This window comes from Anoplopoma fimbria, chromosome 15 (assembly GCF_027596085.1).
Source record: "Anoplopoma fimbria isolate UVic2021 breed Golden Eagle Sablefish chromosome 15, Afim_UVic_2022, whole genome shotgun sequence".
NCBI classification, from domain to species: Eukaryota; Metazoa; Chordata; class Actinopteri; order Perciformes; family Anoplopomatidae; genus Anoplopoma; species Anoplopoma fimbria.
The window spans coordinates 4,673,372-4,698,975 of NC_072463.1; the positions used below are offsets into that span (position 1 = coordinate 4,673,372).

The window sequence follows — 25,604 nt, forward strand, 5'->3', positions numbered from 1 at the left end:
GAACTTTAAAGACGAGAAGGATCTTAAGTAGTTTTTTGTCATCTTTGTATATAGTTTATTTGTACATGTCACATTCTCAATAATAATAAGTACTGTTTTTCTAATTATAATAAATACATAAATAAATATCTAGTTAGGAAATGGCCAGTGCAAAGTGAAGCAAAGTGACTACTATCAGCAGTAGTAGACTTAAGTATAAGTACAATACAATTAGGATCCAAATTTACTTGAAGTACAAAATGTAAAAGTACTCATCGTGCAGAATGGTCTATTTCAGAATTAATCCATATTACATCATACTTTATTGTTTGATATATATAGTATTAATAATCTAATTCTCTAACGTAACTAACTACTGTCTGAAGTTTGTAGTGGAGTAAAATATACTAAATTAGATAGATAGTGACTTAACCCCTTCATTTATTTAAATCAAAATCTTGGAGATTGCCTTTAATTATTATTATTTTAAATGAAATACTTAGAAAGAATTAACAGGATGTGTGTCTTTTATTTAATACTGCCAACATGTGGAATGATCAGAGGACAGAAAACACGCTTACAGAACCGAGTGCTGGTTAAAAAAGGACAGTTTTTATAGGTTTCTATCAAACAACTTGATATGTTGCATTCACACCTCATCTATGACACAAATCACTTACAATGTTATGTAGTATGTGTTCAATATCAGACATTTTCAGTATTTAATTGGAGCTGAAATGATGTAAATAACTTCCTGTTGTCATGGAAATGCAACAAACAAAGAAAAAACATCTATAAGAACAGTGTATTGTTTTCTAATAATACTACAAAGGTTTTCCTTAAACCTGAATGTCACTAAACTAACAGACCAAAAGCAGGAAAATTTGAACTTTTTACCACCAGTGGAGAAATGACTGCGGTAAACTGAGGTTTGTCCTACATGCAGTCTGAGAGGGAACCTGAACGCATCACAGTGAAGAGGAAGGACAGGAACACACACAGTCACACAACATCACAACACACTGTGTTTCTTCAAAATCCAGTGCTTTCTAAAATGTAACTATTTCCACTGCAGATAAATAAAAAAACATTAATATCCAACTAAAGCAGGTTCTTTATATGAAATCATCAAAAAGATCCATGAGATGAAAAGACTGACTTCTCTACAAAGACCGAGACATGATTTATGATTTTAAAGATGGACAGAACGGACAATATGTTCTTTGGGATATTTGGTTTTCTTCTCTTAACTTTAAATGTTATTTCACCTTTTTCTTTTTATGGATGCCTTTACTATTCATCTGTAATTATACACAAAGTATGTAGAGATGCTTTCTGGCAACAGTTTTGTTTTTACTTTTGATGTTTTTGAAAGATCAAAAAAAAAAGTTTCCTAAAGAGAAAACATAAAATAATACACAGACATTTTAGGTAGGCTTCATTTGACAGTGTGCAATTCTATGGGAGCCCATTAATGTCAATGTGATGACAAACAGTTCCTGTAAGTTATTACAATGAGAAACTTTCTCAAAATAATAAATTAGTATCTCAAAATAAGGAGAAACTTATAAAAAAAACAATTATGCAGTAGATCTAAATAATGAGAAAGTCTCAAAACAATGTCGCAGTATTGTAAAATAATGAGAAACATTTTCAAAATAGTGACCAGATTATCCTGAAAAATAACCACCTCGTGTGGTAAAATTACAAGAAACCTTCTCAAAATAATATGATATATTAGTATCTCGAAATATTGAGAAGAGATAACTTATTTATATTGAAATAATGACATTTCAATATAAATGTGAGTTTCTAAAATGAAGGACTTTCCATGCCAGTCTGGAAAATGAAGGCTTCTATACGTACCATCATTCTTAAAAAAATATATAATTTAACTGATATTGTTTCATTTTTGACTCTTCAGTTTTTGTAATAAAACAAAGAGACATAACCGGTAAATTAGTGGTGATTAGACATGCTGGGAGGCTAATTTTGGACAGAGCCAGGCTAGCTGTTTCCACCTGTTTCCAGTCTTTGTGCTAAGCTAAGCTAACTGGCTGTTGCCTGAAGCTTCATATTTAGCCCACAGACACGAGAGTGGTGTCAATCTTTTTATCTGACCTTCAGCAAGAAAACTAATGAGAGTTTTTCAATCTGATTTTCTACAAAGAAGTCAAGTTTAATCAGTCAAGTTGAACTGTTATCACAATATCTGAAAACATCACTGGGGTTGACCACAACATAAACTGGGGATCCATGTGCAAGGAGACTGGAAAAAGAGCTTATATGTATATGTCCGACTCCAAACCTTTTCAAGGCCTTGTAAACTTTCTTTACTTTCTCTCCTGACCGTCCCGGCGCTCATCTGACGGCCAGGATGGCGTCGTAGGACTTGCCGGTCCGGCACACCTGAACGTTGTGGAAGCCGGTCTTGTTGAGGATGCTGGTGTAGCCGGACGGCGGGCGCTCCCGACCCTCCATCTGCACCAGCATGTTGAGAGAGAAGATCTGAGCCGTGACGGGGCCTCGTCTGTTCTCAAACAGCATGGCCTCCACCAGCAGGACACCACCACCTGTCAGGAGGACGGACAAACAACAACAAACATACTGAGCACTGAAGGTGAGAATATGAAAGGATCATTTATCTGAGAATAAAGAGTCAGAACAGAGGAGGGGAGTCATAATCACTGAAGGTGAGAATATGAAAGGATCATTTATCTGAGAATAAAGAGTCAGAACAGAGGAGGGGAGTCATAATTCAAAAACATTGAATGTGCATTTGTGATGTTTTGACTAATAACAAATTGAAAGCAAAAAGATTGATAGACATAATCTTCAAAGTCTCCTCTATATATATATATATGTGTGTGTGTATGTATATATGTGTATATACAGTGGGTACGGAAAGTATTCAGACCCCTTTAAATTTTTCACTCTTTGTTTCATTGCAGCCATTTGCTAAAATCTAAAAAGTTTTTTTTCGCATTAATGTACACTCAGCAACCCATCTTGACAGAAAAAAACAGAAATGTAGAAATTTTTGCAAATTTATTAAAAAAGAAAAACTGAAATATCACATGGTCATAAGTATTCAGACCCTTTGCTGTGACACTCATATTTAACTCACATGCTGTCCATTTCTTCTGATCCTCCTTGAGATGGTTCTACTCCTTCGTTTAATTAAACTGATTGGACTTGATTAGGAAAGGCACACAACTGTCTTTATAAGACCTTACAGCTCACAGTGCATGTCAGAACAAATGAGAATCATGAGGTCGAAGGAACTGCCCAAGGAGCTCAGAGACAGAATTGTGGCAAGGCACAGATCTGGCCAAGGTTACAAAATAATTTCTGCAGCACTCAAGGTTCCTAAGAGCACAGTGGCCTCCATAATCCTTAAATGGAAGAAGTATGGGATGACCAGAACTCTTCCTAGACCTGGCCGTCCAGCCAACCTGAGCAATCGTGGGAGAAGAGCCTTGGTGAGAGAGGTAAAGAAGAACCCAAAGATCACTGTGGCTGAGCTCCAGAGATGCAGTAGGGAGATGGGAGAAAGTTCCACAAAGTCAACTATCACTGCAGCCCTCCACCAGTCGGGGCTTTATGGCAGAGTGGCCCGACGGAAGCCTCTCCTCAGTGCAAGACATATGAAAGCCCGCATAGAGTTTGCCAAAAAACACATGGAGGACTCCCAAACTATGAGAAATAAGATTCTCTGGTCTGATGAGACCAAGATTGAACTTTTTGGCGTTAATTCTAAGCGGTATGTGTGGAGAAAACCAGGCACTGCTCATCACCTGCCCAATACAATCCCAACAGTGAAACATGGTGGTGGCAGCATCATGCTATGGGGGTGTTTTTCAGCTGCAGGGACAGGACGACTGGTTGCAATTGAAGGAAAGATGAATGCGGCCAAGTACAGAGATATCCTGGAAGAAAACCTCCTCCAGAGTGCTCAGGACCTCAGACTGGGCCGAAGGTTCACCTTCCAACAAGACAATGACCCGAAGCACACAGCTAAAATAACAAAGGAGTGGCTTCAGAACAAGTCTGTGACCATTCTTGACTGGCCCAGCCAGAGCCCTGACCTAAACCCAATTGAGCATCTCTGGAGAGACCTGAAAATGGCTGTCCACCAACGTTCACCATCCAACCTGACAGAACTGGAGAGGATCTGCAAGGAAGAATGGCAGAGGATCCCCAAATCCAGGTGTGAGAAACTTGTTGCATCATTCCCAAGAAGACTCATGGCTGTACTAGCTCAAAAGGGTGCTTCTACTCAATACTGAGCAAAGGGTCTGAATACTTATGACCATGTGATATTTCAGTTTTTCTTTTTTAATAAATTTGCAAAAATTTCTACATTTCTGTTTTTTTCTGTCAAGATGGGTTGCTGAGTGTACATTATTACAAGCAACATAATAGAGGTCACGAAAAGTCACTAAAACTTGATAATGGTGTCAAATTTTATTTTGATCTTGTTTATTTTGCATATGAACATGTACTTTTTTTTATTTGTTGTATTTGAATTCCCCCTTTATTTTCCTAATTCATTTATTTAAATAAATTGTGTAAATGTTTTACATTAGTATCAGTGTGTATGGGTGTCAGGGTTTGTATGTACTGTACGATATAGATAAAATGACGATAAAAAAATTCAAATATATATTTTCTCCCCAGTATACAATAACATATCTTTGTGCCATTTAGTGCCATTATATTGGCGAGACACCTCTACAGCTTATATCTCCAACTCACACCAAAGCAATGTAGATAAATAAGCACCTTAATTAAGAGGAAAACATTTGTATTTTTGATTTATTTTTGTGGTGCACTGTCCATTTAAACTCACCTGGTTTGCAGATGTTGTAGATCTTCTTCAGCAGCTGGAGGCACTTCTCTTCAGGCCAGTCATGAATGATTCTGGCAAGAACGTAGAGGTCAGCCGGAGGAATTTCACCGCTGAAGAAATCTCCTGCAAGTACAGCAGGAAGTATAAGACGGCTACTTTAAAAATCTACACACAGCTGCTGTTTTGTTAAGAACACATAGATAAAACAACAAGACATTTATGGTCATTTTGGAGGCTGAAGATTGTATCAAACAGAACAAGAAACAACAGCCTCCCATAAAACCTATTGTTTCTACGCCTCATCAAAACAGAGCTTCTGGAGCTTTCAGTCACATGTTATGGATTTCACTTGCAGATGGAGTCCTTTAAAGCGTTCAAATATAAAAAATTATAGAAATGTTTACATAATCCTGGAAAATTTGGCAAACTCTATGTGTAGATGAAGTTCATGAAATTTGATCCAAAGCTCCAGAAGATCTACTAAATGGAGCTTGTGGTGAGATTGTTTTCTCATATATATTTTATATAATAAATCTATTATAACCTTCATGACGGTAGGATATAGATATATTTCAGACTCTAATTTTAGCGAGGTGGATCCAATAAAATAGCAACTAAATATATATACAAGGTACAAATATACATAGTACATGAGAAGATACTAAATCCATTTTATCTATTTATTCTGGATTTATGCTAACACAATGATTTTTCGACAGTGTTGCAAAATGTTAAAATATTTTTAATTAATAAATAATAAAAACATTTTTTAATTTAAATAATAATTTTAATTTAATTTAAGTAAAATGTTGACTTTTAAAATCACATAAAAAATAACAGAGACTTTAAAAAAAAGAACTTCTAGTACTATTTATATATTATATGTATTAGTTCTGCCTTCTGCACCAGTTTAAATAATGCTAAAACATTTTTATTTTGAAACATTACAGATATTTAAAATAATATGTAATAATATTTTTTGTCATCTCTTGATTTGTTGAATGATGCAGAATAAGGACACTCACCACTTTGAAACACAACATCGTCGTCCTCCTGAGAGAAATGTTTCTGAGCCGTTTCTACGACCTGCGGGAGGTCGAACACCGTGACGGAGGAGGACGGGTACGCCTTCGCCATCTCACGGGCCAGAGCCCCGGTGCATCCTGGGAGTTATTCAGACGAGAAAATAATGTCAGTAGCAGTGATGGAATGTAACATAGTACATTCACTCAAGTACTCTATTCAAGTAGTGTACACGTGAGGTACTTGTTCTTTACTTGAGAGATTTTTTTCTTTGAAATATTTTAATAAATTTATCAATTTTAATGTTTATTAATAATGATGAGGTTTGGACTAAACCAACATTGTGAAGGTTTCACTTTTGGCTCAGGTAATTGTGATGTGATTTTCACTATTTTCATTATTTTTACAAACCAAACAATCATTTCATTAATGGAGAAAAAAAATCTTTAATTATATATAATAATAATAATAATAATAATAATCTCAGTTAATAGTTCAAAATGAGCTCCACCTCAACTACAACAGTAAAATCCTGATTTTACATAAATGCCTGAGTAATAATAATAATATAATGATATAATATATAATAGTAGAACAGTCACAGTTTTAATACTTAAAGTAACATTTTACATATTATACTTTTATACATACGTCACATGCTTTTACTTAAGTAACAATTTCATATCAGGAGTTTTACTTGTGATGGAGTCCTTTTACAGCGTGGTATTAGTACTTTTACAGAAGTAATTCACCACTGTCAATATGTGAACAACAGGAATTAACTTTTTTTGTGTGAATATAAGTGTGAAACAACACGGGGGGATTTTTTGCATCATCGCAATTCACATGGAAATAAAATGTATTTAAAATATTGCTATCATGATTTTATTTCAATTTGGTCAAAATGCCAAAAAGACACATTGTTGGACAAATACTAATAGCAATAAAAATGTTTAGCCAAAAATAAAACCTTAATTACCTCCAAGATCTACGATGTTCTGAAAGCAGGAGAGGTTGAACGCCGTCGCAATGTCGTGTCCGTCAAGAATCCACGAGGAGTTCATCAGACCCATGAATTTCAGCATCTCCTCCTCCGATCTGCATGGAAACGTTTACAGAATCGTAAATATCTTAAAGATTTCAGCTCCACAGAGTCATGAAGTAAAATAATTAAGCATCTGAAGTGTCAGAATCAAGGCCGACCTGTAAACGGCTTGGAAGATGTCCTCTGGTGGAACGCCGTAGGTCTTTTCATTCTGGTTCTTCCCCTCCCTGCATGATGGAAAATAAGACTCTACTGTTTGTACTGTATGAAAATTATGATAATTTAAATGTAGCTCTGGAGGCTGTTAGCTAAATTAGTTTACTTTGCATGTTTACACTGCGTTTTCTTCTTCTCTCTGCACGTTGTGATCGCAAAAAATCGTGAAAATCACTTTTATTTGTGTCCCGTTCTGTCTAATGGGAAATTAGGCTTTACAGAGTTCATTAAATACAGTTTGTGGTTATAAATGGAGCTGTTATTTATTGGTTATTATGCTTCACACTTGACCCTTGACCCCTGTGAAAACGTGTACATCTTTGTTGTACTATTCATTAGTTATGAGGCTGTTGAGGCTCAAAGCTGCTGTCAGTTTTTCTCCGATTAGTTGTGTTCTGATAAAACGCACTTTGAAAAAAAATTCTAGGCAAACTAACAGTAAATTCCACATGTGTACATAGTCTTCATATACTCCAACTATTCAAATTATTAATAATAAATAAATACTATCAACATCAATAATAAAATGTATTATGCATTTAAAATAATAATAATAATAATAATACATAGTTATATTTAAAATAATTGTGTTTTAATATTAGCAAAACAGCATAAAACATTTATTAAAAATCACAAATATATAAAAACAATAGATATTAATATCTAATATTCCTGAGGTAGTAGAAACAAGATTGTTTGTGTTTTGTCCAAAGCTTCGCTCGCTGTCGAAGGTTCTCAACAGTGCCTTTTATATTGTGAATAAGAACACAAGGTAAATCTTCATTTTCAAACTGAAAAATAAATTGTGCAATACATTTATACTTGAACTAATAAGATACTTTAAGGGGCAAAAGACTGGAAGTAGGGAGAAAATAAATGTGGAGTTTAACGAAGCTGGTTAAATGCAAAAAAAGCTAAATTTCGCATTTGAATCCACTGACCTGATGGCGTCCACCAGGTGGTTCCACAGCGGGTAGGTGGTCTGGGATTGGTAGATCACCATGTCGTGAAGAGACTTGCCGCTGCCTTTGGCCAGATAAAGATTAGCCACGTCGGTGCTGCTGTACAAAGCTGTTAGAACAAAAAACCACAGCTAAAATTCCCAACATTCTCCGTTTCAAGCGTCTCAAATGTGCAGATTTTAGGCCTTTATTTGTCACACATGATAGTACACAAAATATATGTGTGTTTTGGACTGCTGGTCGAATAAAACAAGCAAACAAATTTTATGATGTGGCATCGGACTTAAAATCACAATTTCTTGATGATTAGTTTGGCCTTAAAGTTCAAACAAATCATAAATAACAAAACTTCTCTTTTACTTCTAGTGGAACACAGTTAGAGTCATACAGATGTTGTTAGTAAAATGATTCTTTAACGTGATGTACAACAGAAATAGCATCAGTCACAATACTTTTTTAGTATTGTCATTTCATTGTTGGTTTTGGTCTGTTCTTTGGATTCATTGACAATAAGACATTTGGGTTTCCACCAGGTGATAATGTCCATGTATTTCCATTATTTACTCTGTTGTCCACATACTTTTGGCCATACATAGTCTATACTGATACACTGACACAGAGTTAATGTGGTGGTCCATTCCATCAGTTCATCCCCCCTCCTCCTCCTCCTCCTCCTCCTCCTCCTCCTCCTCACCTGTCCCGTCTGTGGTCTCCACCTCCAGGATCTCCATCCCCACCAGTGCGTCCAGCAGCCGCTCCATCCCGTCCACGCTGGTGCTCAGCTCCTGGGCTACATGCTGGGCACTCAGGGGCTCCTGGGACTTCAGCAGGAGGTCAAACACTCCCAGCTCACAGGCAGAAAATATCACCTGGAGGGACGAACATGGTAGATTTTTAGTCACGTTAGCCACATTAGCGGCGTAGCTCTAGAGTTGGAAAAGTCGGTCAGTCAGTCCATCACTTTGGCTTAAACTGAAATATCTAAACAACTGTTTGCCTTGACATTTTGTTTAGTTGTTCATGTTCCCCAGAGGATGAATCCTGCTGACTTTTGTGTCCCTGTGACTTTTCATCTAGCACCACAATGACGTTGGCTTTTTACTTTTTTAGTTTTCTCAAACTATTATATATAAATACACATATATATGTATATATATGTATATATACATGTATATATGTATAATGTATGGATGTATATGTATATATGTATGAATGTATATGTATATATGTGTATATATGTTTTTATGTATCTATATATGTGTATATGTATGTATGTATTTATATGTATATATGTATGTGTGTATATATATATGATTATATATATACACATATATACATACATACAAACATATATACACATATATACATATACATACAAACATACATACATACACATATATACACATATATACATATAAACATATACATATATATATACATACATACATACATACATACATACATAAATACATACATACATATATATATCAAATATATACAGTATATATGACCACTGAAGTCCTAAAATTTAAAAATAAATTTGTGAAGGTAGTATTTAATTGCAACAACAACAACAACAAAGAGAAAAACTAGTTCCAGGTTGTAAAATGTCCTTTTTTGATGTTTTTGATAAGATATTAGAGACATTGTAGGTTTTAAGACTAAACAGACAGCATGTTGGGCTCTGGGGACATTTTATGGACCATATGTGTAAGTATTAACCCTTTAATAGATTCCCTACTGCAGACTGACCCTTGTGTTTATTAAATATGCTATTAAATTACCTTTGAGACCCTGAAGCCGTTGAAATACTCCAGAAGTTTGAACGGGTAGTCCAGCTCACTCTGGGACAGATGCTCTGCCATGATCCTGAAAACACACCCGATGTTGTGGCCTGGAAAGCGGCTACAATGATCCTGATCCTGAGGAGGGAAGGAAGACGGAGGAATTTTGCAAAAGGTTGTTTTTTAATGTTTTGGGGTTTTTTGTGCACCAAAACAGCCAAGATGTCAGAGGTGTGTTCAGGAGCAATGCACTGCAATGGTCGATGGATCATCAGCGGGGGAAACAGATCTCTGCATCGGCTTTCTGGATGCTGTGATGGCCGATAAGAAACAGGGACTAGTTTGCAGACGCACACACACATATATATACATCAGTGTGAGACGATGCAGTACCGGGATCATCCGCAGCACCAGTGGGGCGCTGTTGAGCTGTGTAGTGATCATTTGTGTAGTTCTGTGATTCTGGTCTAAACCCAAATGGAATAATACACAAAATAAATGTATAAATAAAGATAATATAAACTTGCACAAAGCATGGGTATGCCCAATTAATTTTTCTAACATGGTTGTTAAATGCACCTTTTGTCAGAATCACTAAAACATTTTTTTTTTCATTTAACAAGACATTAAAATACACCATTACATGTGAATGACATAATAGAATGCCCTTGATTTATTTGCATGACTAATCTTAAAATTGCAGTTTCAAAAATGTAAGGCATTCCCAAACTTTTATATTTTTACAAATATTAATGTGTACATATGTATATTAACCCTAATAACAAAGCAAATTGGTGAACCTACAATCTTTTATTTAAAAAGAATATTGTCTGCAGCCCCTGATTAAGCTATATACATTTTTTGATATTATTTTGAATAGTATTGTTATTTTTACGCACCTTTTTTTTTTCATTTCATTTCTTTACTTTTCATTTTTCATTTAATTTACATTTTACTTTGTTACAAACTGGAGCTGTTTTAAAATGTCCATGAATGTCTGTTTGTCTACTATGTTTAAAAATGAGACCAAAAATTGGGTGTTATGGGAGGTGTCCAATAGTAACAAAAGAAAGTTAGAAAATATTCACATCCTTTACTTAAGTAAAAGTAGGTTATTACTTCCGTATTCGGTAAAAATAACTATCTTTTTTTGTTTTATTTAATTCCGTGTTAATCATTTTATTTATTAGTCCCCATTTAATGATTAAACCATTCTATTCCTACATATTATTTCCAAATATATTAACTTCCTTATTTATTTTTTCATTAAAATATGTCCATGAATGTATCCCAAATGTGTAATATGGGTCTCTCCATATTTCCAAATATATGAATTTTACTATTATTAAATTCCATATTTAATTATACATTTATTGATTTCAAAATGTTTATTTATTATATTAATTTGGTCCCTCCCAACATAATTTTCTCATATTTAATTTCCCCATTTATTTCCGCATTAAATAACTTCTATTTTATGTCCCTACATGCTTTACCCAATATATGAATATTAATAGTTTAATTTCTGTATTGATTTATGGAATTATAAATTCAGTCGTCCTGAATTATAAATTCAGGACGACAAGAACGTTTCCATTAATCTCAAAACCTCTTCTCTCTTCTAGTGAACAACTTTTTTTTCATTTGTTTTTCTGCTGCTCAACATCTGGTTTTAATAACATTCAGAGTCATTTGCCTTGAAGCTCTCTGCCTGTTGTACATTTTGTTCCTGACTTTTCTCTGCACATTCACAGCACTTGTTCTCTCGAAATATACAGTAAAAACATTATCTAACTATAATAAAGTTAAACAAACACTTCTTCTGTGGGAAAATAACATAAAATCATTACCAACTTCCTACAATATCTTTGTTTTCCCCTTGTAGGTACCGGAGGCCACTTAATGTAGAAACATCTTAATGAACTATAAAAACAGTTTCCAATCATGACGCCTCTAAAAGCGAATAAATTGCAGACATCTTCAATTATTAACCAAATCGATTTATTATGCATGAACAAATCCCTTCCTGCCTCTGTCACGCAGACACGCACACACACACACCCAACATTTAAATACATGACGTGGTGGGAATTCGGCATAGCTCACTTTGTTGTTGCACATGCTTTAATAAAATGATAGATATATATTTACAGGATAAGCAACGTCTCCGAACAAAATTCGCAAGAACAGCTCCTGGTCCTGCCCTGCAGCACTTTGCAACACTCCTTTTTTTTGTTGTTGTTGTTGTTTTGTTGTTTTTTTTAACGGGGGGGAACTTCACCCACGTTTAAAAAGAAGTTCAGAACCAAAAAAAAAAAAAAGAAAAGAAAAGAAAAAAGAACAAACACAAACCATGGGGGTTTTGGCCAATACGACAAAGCATTTTACATATCTGGAGTTCATCAACTACATAAATATGGCAGTAACACTGAGTAATTCATACGGTCTATTTACAAAGTTTGTGAAGTGGGGGAATATTACAGTCTGTGCACGGACGACTGACAGAACGTATGCCTTTCTTTTAAAGTCTGGGGGGACCGAGTCTAGAAAAAAAAAACGACACCTCCATCCCTCCGCTCGCCTCCTCTGTTAGAACGGTTACAACGAACAAAATAAGGCACGATTAATACTTGGACCATTTTTTTTTTTCTCAGGGAATCTACAGACTTGCAGCTGGCTTGTGAGGCATGTAAACAATTGAGTCGATTGATTAGGACTGCCTTTGTCACCTTCCCTTTTGTATTCCCGATCAGTGATTCTGTCCGTCTGATGTGATTCAAAACAGGTTTCATATGGCAAAGACCTTTAAACCCCCAAAAAGCCCAACCCCAAAAAATAAAAATCCCCTCCCTCCCTATATGCTACTCAACAAATACAATCACATGGTGACAAACAAAGAAAACTAGTAGTGCATACACTACAAACACAACAGGAAAATGCGACGCCCCCCCCCCGGCAATTTCCACAGCACTGGTTCTTAGGTTGCAGCGCCGCCCTCTCAACAACAGGGGGCTAATTATTCGAACAAACAAAATAAAATAAAGATTGATTGATAAGCCGTCCGAAGCTGAAGCAGTTTCAGGTGCGATGTGACTAAACCAAAGATAAAAAAAAAAAGAAGAAGAGAGAAATCCGTTTTTCCCCCATCCCGATCCACTGATCATCCTCGACCAATGTGTTTCTCTACCTCAGACCAACCTCCACGATGACAACACGTTCCCCCCCCCCCCCCCCCCACTGTCTTCTGGAGAAATGACTAAAATATTTTGTGGTTTTGTTTCAAATACATCTAATGGCAAACAATCCCTTCTCCTCCTCCTCCCCCCGCCGTCACTTTAAAAAAGCCCCCATTGAAGGTTTTAAACCGCTTCCTGTTGGTGGTCATCTTCGCAGGATGGAGAGGGAGGGAGGTCTGGGCGTTGAGACTTTGAGTCTTGCCCTTTCCAGAACAGCCACGGCACCGGACAGATTCAGGAGGTGAAGAGTTTTTTTTGGGGGGGGGAGAGAGTAGGAGCAGGAGGGAGGAGCGGCGTGGAGGTGGATGGGGGGTGGGTAGGAGGAGGTCTTTGGGGGGATGGGGGGGGGCGGTCTGTCGCAGCTGTTTGGGGGCTTCCTGGCTTTGGTCGGTGTGATGGAACCGCTCAGTCGTGCTTCAGGTGGTCTTTGATGTCCTCCTCGTCTGTGTACTCCGACGGCTCGTCTCCGGGCTTCAGCAACCTCCCAACGTAATCATATTTTTCTGGAACGATAGCGACAAAGTCTGGCGTTAACAAAAGGTGGCGAACGCAAAGTGATGCTTCATGAAGAATTACATCGATTTAGGGTTGCAGCTACATTTATGTTAGAGATGAAACAATAAGTCCAAGCAGAACATTTTGAGTTATCTGTTAAGCAAAAATAAATTGGTCTGGTATAAATAAATAAATAAATCTGTTGTTGTCATTTTCTAAAACAATCCCTTGTTATTTACATTCATTACATACATATCTTCTTAAAAAAGAGTCAGTGAAAAAAGGCCATCATAGTTTCCTAAAATGCAAGTAGAACCATTCAAAAAGTCCAAAATCTGAAAAATATTGAGTTTACTATCATGGAAAACGAAGAACAGAAGGGAATTCTCATTTAAGAGGCTTAAAAACGTGAAGTTGTGCTTGAACAAACAAAACAAATGATAGCTCAATTGTCAAACATGTTGCAAATATATTATATTAAATTGAAAAATCTAAATTGTATAATAGTAAAGTGGATATCTTTGGGCTTTGGACGACTGGTCAGACAAAATAAGACTATTTTGATTGATGGATCGATCAATCAATTTAGTATTTCAGAATTTAAACTGTGACTTTAATTCTTATCGTAGTCTGTTTATATCATGGATTATATTATGATTTCAATTTGTGGCTATTTATTTCCTGTGTTGTGGGAATCAGTCAGTTAATGAGAGAACTGTATTTTCAGAGATGAATGAATTGAACCTCTGAATGACAGAAATGAGTTAAAAATGCCTTTAACAATTTTAGTTGATTAATCGATTGACCGATAATGAATCTGCAATATTTTGATAATTGTTTAAGTCAATTTTAAAGCAAAAATGTAAAAAAATGGTTCTAGCGTCCCAAGAATGGATTTTATTATTTTGGGGGTTTTTTTGACTGTTGATCAGAAAACAACCAAACGATTACTCAAGAAAGGAATATTTTAAGTTTGTTAATAAATAATTCCGCCACCAGAAAGTGACACATTGTCCTTTTTTCCGACAAAAAACTGTCCAAACCCCAAATGTTTTCAGCTTGTGATGATATAAAACAGAAAGAGGAAAACATTTTAGAAGCTGGAACCAGCAAATGTTTGTCATTTGTGATTGTAGGACTCCTCAAACAAGTAATCCATTATGAAATCAGTTGCTTATTAATTTTCTAATGATTAATGAATCCAAACTTGCCCTAAATTTCATCAGGGAGGACTCTGGACTCTCGGATCAGATAGAGTGGTGAACAACATGCTGTGAGTAATTTACTGACATCTTCTTACATGATTTAATCAGACAACATTTGGGATCCGCCAACTTCTAAAGCGGCCTATTCCAGCTTTAAATGTCTTATCTGCATCTCTTTGCAGAGGCTTGTTATTTAAGGAAGCAAAGCCCCGACATGTTTCAGGCCAAAATTAGACATCAGGGATTCAAAAAAGGAGACTTGACTTTGAGGCAATTCATGTTTGAAAATTACTGGATCTAAAACTGTGTTTCATTCACACTTTAAGTTTAGATTGATCCAGAAGTCTTTAGTTTCCAAATCTGTGCTCTTGAAAGCAGCTTTAAATTGTCCTAACTTATAAACAAAAATCATGTTGAAAGCACAAAAAACTGAAGAAAAACTTTTGGATCATCAGTTTGATCAGACTAAATATGCAGAGTGCCCTGTGGGAAAAGGTGATAAACTTCTTTGCGTAGAAAAAAAAAAAAAAGAATCAGTCAACAAGCGTACCCATGAACTGCATCTCCCACTCCCTCACGCTCTCCATCTGTACAGCGTTGAGGTCTGACAGGTCGTCGTACTCGTCCCTCAGGGCGTCTTTCTCCAGGCAGAAGGTGGCCAGGCCTCTCGAAGCATCCCGGCCCGCGAAAATGCCGTAAGGACCATCTGAGGAAGAAAAGTCAGGATGAATAACAGACTGTTGTTAATTCAAACTTTCTGGTGGTTTTTGGGGTTGGAGCAGTCAGTTTCATGCCTTGTTTTGGGGCTGACTGTTGTATTTTTTTTAAACACAGTTACTGTATTTAAATGTTTTACAGTTTTGAGTTACAGAGGAAAAAAAAAAAAAAAAAAGCACAAAATCAGTTCCATTCCAGCAACAAGTTCACCCGTGGCGATTAACTCAGACCTACGTCATGTGACGGCTTCTTGTTGCTTCACATTAAAAGCCTTTAAGACTGCCAATAAGTAAACCACTTGAATGCAGTGAAGAAACAGAGTTCATAAAAGGCCTTCTGGCTCCAGAAAAGTCTGACATTCTTTTCTTTTTCCAGATAAAACTGTTGACAGTGACAAAGCAGAACTTCTGGTTCAGTTAGATGATGTTATTAAAGCTGGAAGATGTTTTAATATGGAGAAGATGTTGTGATGTGAAATGTGATATTGGGGAAATCTCAAGAGTCCCTTTAAAAGGCTTCAAGCATGCGTTAGAGTTAAATTACAGCTGCAGTGGTTAGTCCATTAATTTATCAGTCAATTGGCACAAAATTAAATAAAGATTAAAGCTGATTTATTGTTAAAACATTCACTGGTTCCAGCAGCTCATATGTGATGATTTGTTGCTTTTCTTCTGCTGCATTGGATCAAAACTCTGCTTTTTCAGCCTAAGAAAGCTAAGTAATCATGTGATATGACAACAATAATAATAATAATAATAATAATAATAATAATAATAATAATAATAATAATAATAATAATAATAATAAGAAGAAGAAGAAGAAGAAGAAGAAGAAGAAGAAGAAGAAGAAGAAGAAGAAGAAGAAGATATAATCTAGTGTCTTCTTCTTTCGCCCCATTGCATTTCTTTGTCATATACGAGAGTAAACATAATATATTTAGATTGATGGGCGAATATGATAAAAAAAAATCATAAACTTCTGTAGCGGGAAATAATAACGAGCATTTTTTACAATTTCCTGACACTTTGCACACTAACCTACTTATCTATTATTTAAGGAATAAATTGGCAAACTAATTAAAATGGAAAATAGCTGTTAGTTGCAGCTGTAAGTTCAATGATAACATTTTCTAAACTTGGACTTCTCTAGCTGAGTCAGTCTAGCACTATCATTTTATTGTTTTTGTAAATAAAATGTTTTCTCAAGTCATTATGCTTTTTAATCAGTAGGGAGGATCTGATACGACGGTTCAAACACAGCTTCTACAACAGTGTCATTATAAAATATAGTTTTCTTGCAATTAATTGGAATTATACCAATTTTAAATTTGGGAAAAAGGAAATTCAGGGTATCAACAGATACCCTGAATCTGTATCGGGGTAGAGAAAGAGTAATCAGTGCATCCACAATTATCCAAATTGTGGCATTCAGTGTTGTGGTATTTGTTTCTGTCCACTAAAGACCAGCCTTTGTTGTTGTCCTGTCCAGTTACTTCTACCAACATATTCAGCCTCCATAAAACATTTCTCAAACAACAGCCCCGAGCATTCCTCAACATTTCCGCAGTTTTTTTAACTTTTAGTTTCCTCCAGAAGAACATCATCTGACCGGCATGTGAAAACTCAGCAGGTCGTCATGTTTTCTGCTTTTATTTGTGCAACAGAACGAAAAAACAAAAACCCATTCCAGTCCAAACTGCCAACCGTGAAGCAAAGACGCCTTATCACCTCAAAGATTAGATGTGCTCATGCCTTGCACAACTACAAGAACATGCATTTTACAGATAATACTGCTCGCTTGAGTAATACTACAGCAACATAGTAATGTCGTTATTATGATTTCTATTATTAGAGTCATGAGTGTTTAAGTGTCAAGACTCCAAAACAAAGAAAGAAAGAAATTCTTGTCTGAATGATGTAAAAAAGTGTGTCAGCTGTAGAGGACAGCTCCAGCTGGACTCTCATCTAAATCAGCAGTGCAGGGCTGCAACTGACTATTAAATATTTGTATTTCTTAGAATATTTTGGAAAATATTAATAAATGCACATGTTCCAGCTGCCTATCTTGTCTGAGCATCAACAGCCAACTAAATCCAAAAGTATCAACACATGAAAAAGAGGCAAACTTTCACTTTTTTAGAAAATGGAAGAAACTTTTCAGAAGCTGAATCAAGAAAAGTTTGATATTTTGTGTTTATTCGCAACAACTAAGCAACTTATGGATGACTTTTCTGTCAAGTGACACACTGAACTATACAACTATCTGTCCCAGCATGGAGTCCACTGTGCTAATCACCAACTAGACTCTTTATGACATGGCCCAGTCATCTCCTGTGTGTCTGTACAGTCAAACCGTGTGACATCATTTAATGAGACCGACCGGGCTGCACTGATTCAGGCCTACTTGGCTCGGTGCTGGTGGTGTCGAGGAGCGGATGTGCCACATGAGCCAGTTGGGAATGTTGCTTGAATAATTATAGTTTCTTGCAGAGTTGACGGGCAAGTCTGGCAGCTGGGAGGAAAATCTTGATTGGCTTCCACTTAGCACTTATTGTATTCGTATTAGTTTGTTGCACTTATTGTATTCATATTAGTTTGTTGCACTTATTGTATTCATATTAGTTTGTTACACTTATTGTATTCGTATTAGTTTGTTGCACTTATTGTATTCGTATTAGTCTGTTACACTTATTGTATTCCTATTAGTTTGTTTCTGCACTTTTGCTCTGGTTTATGCTCTTAGATGCTTGTTTAAGAAAGGAGATGCACTTATGACTTCTGGGGACTAGTAGTTCTCTTGAATACCTATGTTGAATACACTTATTGTAAGTCGCTTTGGATGTGTAATGTAATATAATGTACAACTTACTTTCACTTTGCAAAGCTGAATAGTCCCCCTTAAAATAAACCATTTTCTGCTATATTAGTTTAAAAAAAAAAAAAAAAAAATGCATTCATTATTTAAGATTAAAACATTGGTGCAAAAGCCCCCCAAAAACCCCCATGCATGATGAGCCCCATCAGTGTAAACAGGAAGCATCTCCAGCCACCAGACACACAATGCGTCTGGTGGCTGGAGATGCTTCCTGTTTAGAATGCTAGCTTGTTGACGTGTGTGCACGTCAACAAGCTAGCATGCTAACGCTAGCAGGCTAACCCCACCAACTAAACTTTAACAATTAAAAAGTCCCACACGTTTACTACTCACAAACATAAAGCTTTGTGTTAAAGCATTACATTTGTATTGTTGCAAAAAAAATAACACAACAATGCTAACCACCTAGCTCCCCCATTGAATAACACAGAGAAATGCTAATATTTCAGTCATTGTGGATTCTTTACTGTTTTTATTGCTTATTTTTAATCTTGTTTTTCTTTTACTATGTCTCTTGTTTGCACTATAACCTCATTTTATAGAGCTTTAACTATAACTAATGATTATTAAAATGATTGCTATAGTTATAATAGTTTTCTGTCTGTATTTATAGTATTTCAGTTTCTTTACTGTTTTTATTGCTTATTTATAATCTTGTTTTTCTTTTACTATGTCTCTTGTTTGCACTATAACCTCATTTTATAGAGCTTTAACTAAAAATTACTTTAACTATTGATTATTAAAATGATTTCTATAGTTTTCTGTCTGTATTTATAATATTTCAGTTTCTTTACTGTTTTTATTGCTTATTTTTAATCTTGTTTTTCTTTTACTATGTCTCTTGTTTGCACTATAACCTCATTTTATAGAGCTTTAACTAACTATTACTTTAACTATATAACTATTGATTATTAAAATGATTTCTATAGTTATAATAGTTTTCTGTCTGTATATATAATATTTTCAGTTATTGTGGATTGTTTATAATACTTGTTTTTCTTTTACTGTCTCTTGTTTGCACTATCACCTCATTTTATAGAGCTTTAACTATATAACTTTAAATGATTATTAAAATGATTTCTATAGTTATAATAGTTTTCTGTCTGTATTTATAATATTTCAGATTCTTTTTTTTACTGCTTATTTTTTACTTGTTTTTATTTATAATCTTGTTTTTTCATCTTGTTCTTGTTTTTCTTTTACTATGTCTCTTGTTTGCACTATAGCCTCATTTTATAGAGCTTCAACTAACTATTACTTTAACTATTGATTACTGTAACTATTGATTATTAAAATGATTGCTGTATTTATAGTATTTCAGTTTCTTTACTGTTTTTATTGCTTATTTATAATACTTATTTTTCTTTTACTATGTCTCTTGTTTGCACTATAACCTCATTTTATAGAGCTTTAACTTTAACTATTGATTATTAAACTGATTGATATAGTTATAGTAGTTTTCTGTCTGTATTTATAGTATTTCAGTTTCTTTACTGTTTTTATTGCTTATTTATAATACTTATTTTTCTTTTACTATGTCTCTTGTTTGCACTATAACCTCATTTTATAGAGCTTTAACTGTAACTATTGATTATTAAACTGATTGATATAGTTATAGTAGTTTTCTGTCTGTATTTATAATATTTCAGTTTCTTTACTGTTTTTCTTGCTTATTTATAATCTTGTTTTTTCATCTTGTTTTTCTTTTACTATGTCTCTTGTTTGCACTATAACCTCTTTTACAGAGCTTTAACTACATATTACATACTATTACTTTAACTATAACTATAACTTTAACTACAACTAATAATCACTAAAATAATTGCTATAGTTATAACACAAAAAAAAAAAAAACACAACAATGCTAACCACCTAGCATCCCATCCTAGCACCCCCATTGAACAACACAGAGAAATGCTAACGCAGCTAAGCTAATGCTAACCCTAACCCCACAACATGTTGCCCCCCAAAAACACTCACAACAAGCGGGGGCATGTCGGCTCTCGTACCCGCCTCCCCGCTCACCTTTCCCGTAGAACTTCCTGCCGCTGGTCACGTCGAAGATCTTCATGTTGACGGCCATGAGGATGCGCGGGTTGAGCAGCCCGTCGTACTCCCGCAGCTGCTCCAGGCTGAAGTCCCGTCTCCTCATCTTGGGCAGCGCCGAGGCCTCGTCGCTCCGGGCCGCGTCCGCCACCAGCCGCCTGCCCCACCGCCGGTACGCGGCGAGGCAGGCGGCCGCGACCACCGCCAGCAGCGCGGCGTTCAGGAGCATGTTGACGACGCCGAACCCGTCCGACTCGTCCGCTGCCGGCTGCCCGCCGCTGGTGTCCGCTGGTCCGCTCCAACTGTCTCCATCGGCCGCCATACTGTTAGCGCCTAACACGCCCCTGGCCGGATGCTGCGTTCAGGTGCGGTCGGGAAACGGCGGGTGCCACTAGTTGAACTATAACTATTGATTACTTTAGCTAATGATTACTTTAACTATTGATTATTAAAATGATTGCTGTATTTATAATAGTTTTATGTCTGTATTTATAGTATTTCAGTTTCTTTACTGTTTTTATTGCTTATTTACAAAAACTTGTTTTTTAATCTTGTTTTTCTTTTACTATGTCTCTTGTTTGCACTATTACCTCATTTTATAGAGCTTTAACTATAACTATTACTTTAACTATTGATTATTAAAATGATTGATATAGTTATAATAGTTTTCTGTCTGTATATATAATATTTTCAGTTATTATTGCTTATTTATAATACTTGTTTTTTTTATCTTGTTTTTCTTTTACTATGTCTCTTGTTTGCACTATAACCTATGCTGCTGTAATCCTGTAACTTTAACTATTGATTATTAAAATGATTGCTATAGTTATAATAGTTTTCTGTCTGTATTTATAGTATTTCAGTTTCTTTACTGTTTTTATTGCTTATTTATAATACTTGTTTTTCTTTTACTATGTCTCTTGTTTGCACTATAACCTCATTTTATAGAGCTTTAACTTTAACTATTACTTTAACTATAACTAATGATTATTAAAATGATTGCTGTATTTATAATATTTCAGTTTCTTTACTGTTTTTATTGCTTATTTATAATACTTGTTTTTTAATCTTGTTTTTCTTTTACTATGTCTCTTGTTTGCACTATAAGCTCATTTTATAGAGCTTTAACTTACTATTACTTTAACTATTGATTATTAAACTGATTGCTATAGTTATAGTAGTTTTATGTCTGTATTTATAGTATTTCAGTTTCTTTACTGTTTTTATTGCTTATTTATAATCTTGTTTTTCTTTTACTATGTCTCTTGTTTGCACTATAACCTCATTTTATAGAGCTTTAACTATAACTAATGATTATTAAAATGATTGCTATAGTTATAATAGTTTTCTGTCTGTATATATAATATTTCAGTTTCTTTACTGTTTTTATTGCTTATTTATAATACTTGTTTTTCTTTTACTATGTCTCTTGTTTGCACTATTACCTCATTTTATAGAGCTTTAACTAACTATTACTTTAACTATTGATTATTAAACTGATTGCTATAGTTATAATAGTTTTCTGTCTGTATATATAATATTTCAGTTATTGTGGATTCTTTACTGTTTTTATTGCTTATTTATAATACTTGTTTTTCTTTTTACTAATAAAGGATTCTCTTATCTTATCTGTTTTACAGATTTTCATGAAATAGAGAAACATCAGTTCCAAGGAGTCAAAGTGACATTTTACATGCCAGCAAGAGTCCAAAATCCAAATAAATTCACTCACCAACTAGCCTGCTTTTTTAAACAAACTGTTATTCATATTTATGTATATTTGAAGTGTAAACAGCCTCTTTGTCCCAAAAGGAAAAAAGAACTACTCACAGTTCAGCTAACAAACACATACAAACATATACAAAACATGGCATTATGTGAATCCACACATAGAAAAAGAAAACTTATCAAATACTGTATAATTATCTCTTTGTCCCAAAAGGAAAAAAATAATTATAACTATTCACAGTTCAGCAAAAAAACATATACAAAACATGGCATTATGTGAATCCACACATAGAGAAAGAAAACTTATCACATAGTTAATCTAAAATAAGTAATAACAGGAACCCACATTTTTATTTTCACAAGCTCATTGCTCAGGTTTAGGGTTATATCAATGTTCAAAATGGTTCCTAGTGTGAATTCAACTTTGAACAATCCCCCCAAAAATGTGTGTGTGATCTCCAGTCTGTTTTCAATCCCTTCAGCCCAAATTTGTTTTACTTACCAACTATTTTATTTACTATTTACACTCATAGATGTCTAAGAAAACCAGAAAATATTCACATTTGGGAAGCTGGAACCAATGATGATTAAACTTGTAAACTACTTAATTAAACATATAAGTTGTCGATTATTTTCAAAACAAGAATAGTAAAATCAAAGCTGCAAAGCCAAAACATTTATATATTTAGCTCCTCGTTTAGGGTCAAGCTGTAAAAACTCTGTGTCCTACATTTCCCATAATGCACCTTGATAGCATCTCTTCCAAAAAACCCTCCCTGCCTGTTAATTTCACCCCATCTTTAAACCTCCACGTAGTCAGTTTGCCCTTTCATTTGAAATAAAACAAAAATAACCAATCAAAAAGCAAATCAGTGAGAGCATGAATTAAAAAGTGTTTCATGAGTAGTTTCATGGGTTTTTATATCAGAAAGGCCTATCTGAAAGGTTGAATTATTTACATTTCTGTGTTTATTATAGTATTTTTTTTTCAGTCAGTGGTTTTTTTAATACATTTGTGAATTTGATTTTGATAAAACTCCAATAGAACTTTTGTTAAAACGACTTAAATTACACAGCAGCTGTTGACAGCCACGTTCAGATCCACGTTTCACTTAGAGTTGAGATTTACGAGCAGACGTGAAGGCATCAAAACACACGCCTTCCACCGTTTTAATTTGCGACTTGGTGGTTTTTGTCCCTCCATCGGGACCCGTAGTGTCACAAATTTGGTATCAAACTAGAATTAGACAGTAATAGAAGTATTTTATATTCTTTAACTTCTATAAATATTTCCCATAAGATTATATTGGTTTCTTAAAGATGAAAAATTATAATAATGGGAGCAGACAGAGGCATTTTCAGGGAAAATATTAAGTGCTATAACCTTAAATGCCTTTTCTTTAATTTGAATGATCATTTATGTTTAGCTTAACGTTTTATCTTAACATTCTCTTTGGTTTTTAGCTCACACCTTGCCCATTTCACCAGTGTTGCCCTTTTATTCAGCTCTTATCTGACTGCTATTTACACAGTTTATGTAAACACCATTTCTTCCAAACTGCTTGTTTACTCTGTTGGAGGTGATATCGGGTGAAATGCATTTGGTCGAAACGAATCCTACTTATTATTTACAGTTGATTGAGATCAGACATTCGTTTTAATCTATAGCTGATACATTTCACCCTCAAGTCAACAACAAAAAACTGCTCATCAGGTTCCACGACTCACCCTCGGCAAGAAAAAACCAAGTCTAGATGAGAGAGAAATGAAAGCAGGACAGATCACACAAACACAAGTTCATACAATCAACTGTTATTTTATATTTTTTTGCATTTTACAATTCAAGACTGTGGCATTAACATGCATTGCATTATCCTAAAACACACTCAAAACCACACTACCGATAAAACAAATCAATTCTTAAAATCAAAAAGAATAATTGAATAGCAAATGATTTTTTATAGTATTTACATTTTTTTTCTTCTTTAAATTCAACTCTAAAAAAAACCTCTTAAGTCCATTGATGAAGTAAAGGAAAGTTAATGATTTAAGTGCTCTAGAGCACAAAGCCTCAAACATAATATGAAGTAAGCTAAATTATACTGTAGTTTTATGATGCTAGCTTCACACCCATAATTCCAGCAGAAACATTTCAAATCAAGTAATAATAAAAAGAAGAATAAAACAATAAATTATACTACCTCTGGGTGTAAAAACGGCACTTAGAATAAAGCTTCCCACGTAAAATTTGTCATCATTCCTGCAGGTTTTTTAAATTTAAAACCAACACGATAAGTTTAGCTGTGATGTCCGTCGGTCAAAACATCAGGGCACATCCGTTTATGAGCAGCAGCCTCGAGGGTCAGTCCTTCACAAATTGATGACGGCAGCTGTCTACTTGATTGTCATGATAAAAGAATAAATGATATTTATGTCTCAGGAAGAGAAAACAACCTGTAAGTGGTGTCAGTTTTAAAAACACATTCAAACCCCGAAAAACGAGTAGGGAAGACTTTAAAGAGTGAAATTTGGACTATTTTGTCTCCGATCGACGGCCCTCCGGTCTCTACTGCTGAGTCAGATTAAGGCACTCAAGACAATCTGTAGTATCTCTTATCTTGGCAAACTAGAATCACAGTTCAACAGGCAGAGAGAGCTCCGTACAGACCAGAGCTCTTTACAGATTGTGGTCAACAAAAAAAAAGTGTTGAAGAGTTTTGGCATCTGAGTGAATAAAAAGGCAAAATGCAGGGAATGCATTTTTTTTTTGTATTTTTGTGTAAACGTTATACGAGCTGTCAGGCGCACAGATTCAGGCTCACTGCATATGCTTGCTTGCTTGCTTGCTTTGCAAATGAAATGCACAGATAAAAAACAATCAAATTAAGTCGACCAACGCTCAGTCTCTCTTCATTCCCAAACGTTTTTTTTTTTCCAAAGCGAATCGCTGATCTCAGAGCTGCTGCTGCAGCCGCCTCGCTCTACATCTCTTCTATCCAAACCCTAACGGGAGGGAGCTTCATTTACTTTCCTTCTTCGCAGCTCCGGGCTCGGCCTTCTTCCCCTGGGCGTTGGCGGTGGTTGTTGTCGTTTTCTGGGCGTTGGCAGCGGTGTTGGCGGTGGTTGTAGTTTTCTGGGCGTTGTCTTTGGGTGTACTCTGTGTGCCAGCAGCAGCAGCGGTGGAGGATTTGGAGGCCTGCGTTGGCTTTGAGGTAGTGTTGGAAGGGTGTCGCCGACGCCTCCCTTCATCCCCAGCCGAGGATGAATGACGTCTCCTTCTGCCTCCCTCCTCTCCCATCGGGGGCTGTGGACATAAAGGTCAGAGGTCAATACACGATGACAGGCCAATCACATTATAATAAAAACATCTCTAGCCTGCTTCATGAGCCCTGATCGGGCAGCAACCTCCGGTTCTGTGGAGTGAAGCCGTTACTGAAGTATC

General features: G+C 35.4%; 3 protein-coding genes across 3 annotated transcripts in view; all 3 read right to left on the reverse strand.

The window, feature by feature from the left end:
• Nucleotides 1-1,948: 1,948 nt before the first annotated feature.
• On the reverse strand, nucleotides 1,949-9,942 carry asmt2 (acetylserotonin O-methyltransferase 2). The gene is made up of 8 exons (XM_054614419.1): nucleotides 9,862-9,942; nucleotides 8,772-8,946; nucleotides 8,057-8,186; nucleotides 7,058-7,126; nucleotides 6,834-6,952; nucleotides 5,857-5,994; nucleotides 4,832-4,954; nucleotides 1,949-2,552 (listed from the first exon to the last, which is right to left on the reverse strand). The coding sequence occupies exons 1-8, from the start codon at nucleotides 9,940-9,942 to the stop codon at nucleotides 2,341-2,343; spliced, it is 1,047 nt and encodes a 348-aa protein (XP_054470394.1). The 3' UTR covers nucleotides 1,949-2,340.
• Nucleotides 9,943-11,845: 1,903 nt separating this feature from the next.
• pgrmc2 (progesterone receptor membrane component 2) lies at nucleotides 11,846-20,786 on the reverse strand. The gene is made up of 3 exons (XM_054614648.1): nucleotides 20,414-20,786; nucleotides 15,348-15,503; nucleotides 11,846-13,600 (listed from the first exon to the last, which is right to left on the reverse strand). The coding sequence occupies exons 1-3, from the start codon at nucleotides 20,754-20,756 to the stop codon at nucleotides 13,503-13,505; spliced, it is 597 nt and encodes a 198-aa protein (XP_054470623.1). The 5' UTR covers nucleotides 20,757-20,786; the 3' UTR covers nucleotides 11,846-13,502.
• Nucleotides 20,787-23,962: 3,176 nt separating this feature from the next.
• Nucleotides 23,963-25,604, reverse strand: part of larp1b (La ribonucleoprotein 1B) — a 32,359-nt gene continuing 30,717 nt past the window's right edge. Inside the window, 1 exon segment of the mRNA XM_054614647.1 lies at nucleotides 23,963-25,466. Within this exon segment, the coding sequence (XP_054470622.1) occupies nucleotides 25,182-25,466 (285 nt within the window). The 3' untranslated portion in view covers nucleotides 23,963-25,181.